The sequence below is a fragment of the Drosophila albomicans genome, unplaced genomic scaffold, assembly GCF_009650485.2.
Source record: "Drosophila albomicans strain 15112-1751.03 unplaced genomic scaffold, ASM965048v2 utg000108l_pilon, whole genome shotgun sequence".
Lineage (NCBI taxonomy): Eukaryota > Metazoa > Arthropoda > Insecta > Diptera > Drosophilidae > Drosophila > Drosophila albomicans.
In genome coordinates, this window is record NW_026263515.1 from 116,456 (window position 1) to 124,066 (window position 7,611).

At 40.9% G+C, this 7,611-nt stretch overlaps 1 protein-coding gene across 1 annotated transcript; it reads left to right on the forward strand.

The window, feature by feature from the left end:
• Nucleotides 1-6,252: 6,252 nt before the first annotated feature.
• Nucleotides 6,253-6,666, forward strand: LOC117563495 (uncharacterized). Its single transcript, XM_034241859.2, has 2 exons — nt 6,253-6,432; nt 6,490-6,666. Exons 1-2 carry the CDS (start codon nt 6,253-6,255, stop codon nt 6,610-6,612), a joined length of 303 nt encoding a protein of 100 aa, XP_034097750.1. The 3' UTR covers nt 6,613-6,666.
• The last annotated feature ends 945 nt before the right edge of the window (nt 6,667-7,611 follow it).

Consider the following 7,611-nt stretch of genomic DNA (forward strand, 5'->3'; position numbering starts at 1 on the left):
ACCATCGACAAAGACGAGTCATGCAATGACGACGATCAGGCAATGAGTCCCTGCGTTCGGGTAAGCAGCATATTAAACTACGGTCATCAGAATTTTATTTAAATTTCAAAATTTATTTAGACGCCTCAATTGGGTTTCAGCACTTTGGAGCCTAATATAAATCAGAATGGTGGCTGCAGCACACGACAACAAAAAACTTGTGACAGTGTCACTCCAGAGCAGAAAACGCCGAATAGTGGTGAGTTACAGTCGAGCTGCGAGCTCACTGCCAGTGGGCGTCCTATTCTTATTATGCGGATTTTCGCGATGACATTTTGCGCATGCTGCTGGAGAAGCGTGGCAGCGACATACATAAGATTACATTTCACGATCGCATATGGCAATACCGCATGACCACCTTATGCAAACTGAGCCACTTGCACCGAATAGTGGTGAGTTACAGTCGAGCTGCGAGCTCACTGCCAGTGGGCGTCCTATTCTTATTATGCGGATTTTCGCGATGACATTTTGCGCATGCTGCTGGAGAAGCGTGGCAGCGACATACATAAGATTACTTTTCACGATCGCATATGGCAATACCGCATGACCACCTTATGCAAACTGAGCCACTTGCACATTGTTGGAAGAAAATTGTTTCACAGCCGATAAACTACACAAACTGATTACGGATTTAAGACACTTGCAGCGACTGGATATTATCGGCCATCGGGTGATGTTGAATGAGGCAAAGCTGTGGCAAGTAGTAGCCAGCTGTCCATCGCTAAAGATCCTGAATATATCAGGCATAAAGCTGCACAATGAATTCTTTGAATTTAGCCGGTGTCTCGTGGAGGCGACACTGAAGAATCGTTCTCAGGAGGCCATTGGGAAGTTGTGTTGCTTTGTCAAGCCTGAGTCGAAAATCAAATGGTTGTGGAGATAGTGCGAAACAAGGCAAAGCAGCTAATGCAACGCTTTGCGGCCGCATTTCCAAAACCGTATCGCAAGGAGAACTTTCGTGATGAATACGAAATGCTCTGTGCGATTTACAGACGTCACATGACGGTCACAACAATTGTCAAACAGTCGTCGACGACGGAAGCTAAGCAAACAATAAATATAAGCAAATAAATGCCATGGATTGGTCTTGAGCCAATCATGTCAAGATACCTATTTTTCCTGTTTTTTTTTTCTCAATCTGTCCGTTTTTTTCGAAAAAATATTGGCATCACTGGACCGGTGTTGAATTTAGCCGGTGTCTCGTGGAGGCGACACTGAAGAATCGTTCTCAGCCCTTAGCATTGTATTGCCACAACACAGATGAAAACGAAAAGCTGGTGAGTGTTGTGCAGAAAGTCTTCTACTCTTAAGTATTCATTTCATTATTCTTACAGATACAGCGTCACTTCAAGCATCCAAATCTGAGGATTTCTTTTAAGCCTTTAGAACCGGAAAACGTCGACTGGGGTATGGTGCGACTGCATTTGAAACCGTTGGACCGATCCTGGATTCCATAATGTGATACTTTTCATTAATGAAATTTACAAATATTATAATTACAATAAATGATTCAAAACACTACAATTTGAAATTGATAGCTATGATTTTATTTTATTTAATTAAATCAAGTCCGCATATGTAGAATACGATGGAAATTGCTCACTGTGTGACCATAACATCAAAAGCCCATTATAAAAAAAAAAAAATATTTTTCCTTGAATAAGATGCTTAGGTACATAACTTTAGAATCGATGAGAAGGGCGTTGCCAATCTTCAATTAAATTCAAATTTGAAACTTAACTGCCAAAAATCACAAACCCCCAAAAAAAATCTTCACTTGACACAAGTAGATACTTAGGTACACCACTTGAGAATCGCCGAGGAAGGCAGTGTTCCCAACTTGTTTATTCGAATTTGAAATTTAACGGCCAAAATGGCTGATTCCACTGCACCAAAAAAATTAGGTGCGCCAAGATATGAAAATATAAATAAAACAAGTTAGAAAGCTACAGTCGAGTGGATGGATTTCCCACAAATTAAAACACCAATCCTTAAAAGCAATTTCGCAACATGACATTGAGCTGTACACGCAACAAACACAATGTGACGAGAAACAACAACAACAACAGCTCAACGCTTTTCCAGTTCAGCAACAAATAGATCATAAAATTCCAACCACTGATATTACCATTTGTCCCAGCAATCATGCCCCTGCTAGACAAATTTCAAAAAATACGAATAGGTAATTTAAAAAAAAAAAGATCAACTGCAGATAGCGGACTCCGCATTATCTGCAAAGATATATCAACATATAAAGCTGCACTAAATATACTTGACGAAGACGGTATACAACACCATACGCACCAATTGCGCAGCGAAAGGGGGTTCCGTATTATCATTCGGCAACTACACCAGAGCACTCCGTGTGACTGGCTGACAACCAAGCTTCTAGAGGCTGACTTCAATACTCGATATATACAAGTAATCAAACACCGTATATCGCAAAATCCACTAAACATGTTTAAGGTGGAGATTGACACCAATGCGGACGGCAGCCATGAGCAAATCCTAAAGATTAAAGAACTGGGAAACCAAGCAGTAGTGGTCGAGAAGCATTGTAAGCCCCGCGACCCTGCACAGTGCCACTGTTGCCAAGCCTACGGACACACAAGTGCATTAAATGCGCAGGCGTGCACACCACCACCTGCACTAAACTCCGGCAAACAGTCGCAGGAATTGAACTGCAGCATCAAATTGACCATCGACAAAGACGAGTCATGCAATGACGACGATCAGGCAATGAGTCCCTGCGTTCGGGTAAGCAGCATATTAAACTACGGTCATCAGAATTTTATTTAAATTTCAAAATTTATTTTAGACGCCTCAATTGGGTTTCAGCACTTTGGAGCCTAATATAAATCAGAATGGTGGCTGCAGCACACGACAACAAAAAAACTTGTGACAGTGTCACTCCAGAGCAGAAAAACGCCGAATAGTGGTGAGTTACAGTCGAGCTGCGAGCTCACTGCCAGTGGGCGTCCTATTCTTATTATGCGGATTTTCGCGATGACATTTTGCGCATGCTGCTGGAGAAGCGTGGCAGCGACATACATAAGATTACATTTCACGATCGCATATGGCAATACCGCATGACCACCTTATGCAAACTGAGCCACTTGCACCAATTGACATTGTTGGAAGAAAATTGTTTCACAGCCGATAAACTACACAAACTGATTACGGATTTAAGACACTTGCAGCGACTGGATATTATCGGCCATCGGGTGATGTTGAATGAGGCAAAGCTGTGGCAAGTAGTAGCCAGCTGTCCATCGCTAAAGATCCTGAATATATCAGGCATAAAGCTGCACAATGAATTCTTTGAATTTAGCCGGTGTCTCGTGGAGGCGACACTGAAGAATCGTTCTCAGGAGGCCATTGGGAAGTTGTGTTGCTTTGTCAAGCCTGAGTCGAAAAATCAAATGGTTGTGGAGATAGTGCGAAACAAGGCAAAGCAGCTAATGCAACGCTTTGCGGCCGCATTTCCAAAACCGTATCGCAAGGAGAACTTTCGTGATGAATACGAAATGCTCTGTGCGATTTACAGACGTCACATGACGGTCACAACAATTGTCAAACAGTCGTCGACGACGGAAGCTAAGCAAACAATAAATATAAGCAAATAAATGCCATGGATTGGTCTTGAGCCAATCATGTCAAGATACCTATTTTTCCTGTTTTTTTTTTCTCAATCTGTCCGTTTTTTTTTCGAAAAAAATATTGGCATCACTGGACCGGTGTTGAATTTAGCCGGTGTCTCGTGGAGGCGACACTGAAGAATCGTTCTCAGCCCTTAGCATTGTATTGCCACAACACAGATGAAAACGAAAAGCTGGTGAGTGTTGTGTGCAGAAAGTCTTCTACTCTTAAGTATTCATTTCATTATTCTTACAGATACAGCGTCACTTCAAGCATCCAAATCTGAGGATTTCTTTTAAGCCTTTAGAACCGGAAAACGTCGACTGGGGTATGGTGCGACTGCATTTGAAACCGTTGGACCGATCCTGGATTCCATAATGTGATACTTTTCATTAATGAAATTTACAAATATTATAATTACAATAAATGATTCAAAACACTACAATTTGAAATTGATAGCTATGATTTTATTTTATTTAATTAAATCAAGTCCGCATATGTAGAATACGATGGAAATTGCTCACTGTGTGACCATAACATCAAAAGCCCATTATAAAAAAAAAAATATTTTTCCTTGAATAAGATGCTTAGGTACATAACTTTAGAATCGATGAGAAGGGCGTTGCCAATCTTCAATTAAATTCAAAATTTGAAACTTAACTGCCAAAAATCACAAACCCCCAAAAAAAAATCTTCACTTGACACAAGTAGATACTTAGGTACACCACTTGAGAATCGCCGAGGAAGGCAGTGTTCCCAACTTGTTTATTCGAATTTGAAATTTAACGGCCAAAATGGCTGATTCCACTGCACCAAAAAAATTAGGTGCGCCAAGATATGAAAATATAAATAAAACAAGTTAGAAAGCTACAGTCGAGTGGATGGATTTCCCACAAATTAAAACACCAATCCTTAAAAGCAATTTCGCAACATGACATATTGAGCTGTACACGCAACAAACACAATGTGACGAGAAACAACAACAACAACAGCTCAACGCTTTTCCAGTTCAGCAACAAATAGATCATAAAATTCCAACCACTGATATTACCATTTGTCCCAGCAATCATGCCCCTGCTAGACAAATTTCAAAAAAAATACGAATAGGTAATTTAAAAAAAAAGATCAACTGCAGATAGCGGACTCCGCATTATCTGCAAAGATATATCAACATATAAAGCTGCACTAAATATACTTGACGAAGACGGTATACAACACCATACGCACCAATTGCGCAGCGAAAGGGGGTTCCGTATTATCATTCGGCAACTACACCAGAGCACTCCGTGTGACTGGCTGACAACCAAGCTTCTAGAGGCTGACTTCAATACTCGATATATACGAGTAATCAAACACCGTATATCGCAAAATCCACTAAACATGTTTAAGGTGGAGATTGACACCAATGCGGACGGCAGCCATGAGCAAATCCTAAAGATTAAAGAACTGGGAAACCCAAGCAGTAGTGGTCGAGAAGCATTGTAAGCCCCGCGACCCTGCACAGTGCCACTGTTGCCAAGCCTACGGACACACAAGTGCATTAAATGCGCAGGCGTGCACACCACCACCTGCACTAAACTCCGGCAAACAGTCGCAGGAATTGAACTGCAGCATCAAATTGACCATCGACAAAGACGAGTCATGCAATGACGACGATCAGGCAATGAGTCCCTGCGTTCGGGTAAGCAGCATATTAAACTACGGTCATCAGAATTTTATTTAAATTTCAAAATTTATTTAGACGCCTCAATTGGGTTTCAGCACTTTGGAGCCTAATATAAATCAGAATGGTGGCTGCAGCACACGACAACAAAAAACTTGTGACAGTGTCACTCCAGAGCAGAAAACGCCGAATAGTGGTGAGTTACAGTCGAGCTGCGAGCTCACTGCCAGTGGGCGTCCTATTCTTATTATGCGGATTTTCGCGATGACATTTTGCGCATGCTGCTGGAGAAGCGTGGCAGCGACATACATAAGATTACATTTCACGATCGCATATGGCAATACCGCATGACCACCTTATGCAAACTGAGCCACTTGCACCAATTGACATTGTTGGAAGAAAATTGTTTCACAGCCGATAAACTACACAAACTGATTACGGATTTAAGACACTTGCAGCGACTGGATATTATCGGCCATCGGGTGATGTTGAATGAGGCAAAGCTGTGGCAAGTAGTAGCCAGCTGTCCATCGCTAAAGATCCTGAATATATCAGGCATAAAGCTGCACAATGAATTCTTTGAATTTAGCCGGTGTCTCGTGGAGGCGACACTGAAGAATCGTTCTCAGGAGGCCATTGGGAAGTTGTGTTGCTTTGTCAAGCCTGAGTCGAAAAATCAAATGGTTGTGGAGATAGTGCGAAACAAGGCAAAGCAGCTAATGCAACGCTTTGCGGCCGCATTTCCAAAACCGTATCGCAAGGAGAACTTTCGTGATGAATACGAAATGCTCTGTGCGATTTACAGACGTCACATGACGGTCACAACAATTGTCAAACAGTCGTCGACGACGGAAGCTAAGCAAACAATAAATATAAGCAAATAAATGCCATGGATTGGTCTTGAGCCAATCATGTCAAGATACCTATTTTTCCTGTTTTTTTTTTTCTCAATCTGTCCGTTTTTTTCGAAAAAATATTGGCATCACTGGACCGGTGTTGAATTTAGCCGGTGTCTCGTGGAGGCGACACTGAAGAATCGTTCTCAGCCCTTAGCATTGTATTGCCACAACACAGATGAAAACGAAAAGCTGGTGAGTGTTGTGCAGAAAGTCTTCTACTCTTAAGTATTCATTTCATTATTCTTACAGATACAGCGTCACTTCAAGCATCCAAATCTGAGGATTTCTTTTAAGCCTTTAGAACCGGAAAACGTCGACTGGGGTATGGTGCGACTGCATTTGAAACCGTTGGACCGATCCTGGATTCCATAATGTGATACTTTTCATTAATGAAATTTACAAATATTATAATTACAATAAATGATTCAAAACACTACAATTTGAAATTGATAGCTATGATTTTATTTTATTTAATTAAATCAAGTCCGCATATGTAGAATACGATGGAAATTGCTCACTGTGTGACCATAACATCAAAAGCCCATTATAAAAAAAAAAATATTTTTCCCTTGAATAAGATGCTTAGGTACATAACTTTAGAATCGATGAGAAGGGCGTTGCCAATCTTCAATTAAATTCAAATTTGAAACTTAACTGCCAAAAATCACAAACCCCCAAAAAAAATCTTCACTTGACACAAGTAGATACTTAGGTACACCACTTGAGAATCGCCGAGGAAGGCAGTGTTCCCAACTTGTTTATTCGAATTTGAAATTTAACGGCCAAAATGGCTGATTCCACTGCACCAAAAAAATTAGGTGCGCCAAGATATGAAAATATAAATAAAACAAGTTAGAAAGCTACAGTCGAGTGGATGATGATTTCCCACAAATTAAAACACCAATCCTTAAAAGCAATTTCGCAACATGACATTGAGCTGTACACGCAACAAACACAATGTGACGAGAAACAACAACAACAACAGCTCAACGCTTTTCCAGTTCAGCAACAAATAGATCATAAAAATTCCAACCACTGATATTACCATTTGTCCCAGCAATCATGCCCCTGCTAGACAAATTTCAAAAAATACGAATAGGTAATTTAAAAAAAAAATCAACTGCAGATAGCGGACTCCGCATTATCTGCAAAGATATATCAACATATAAAGCTGCACTAAATATACTTGACGAAGACGGTATACAACACCATACGCACCAATTGCGCAGCGAAAGGGGGTTCCGTATTATCATTCGGCAACTACACCAGAGCACTCCGTGTGACTGGCTGACAACCAAGCTTCTAGAGGCTGACTTCAATACTCGATATATACGAGTAATCAAACACCGTATATCGCAAAATCCACTAAAC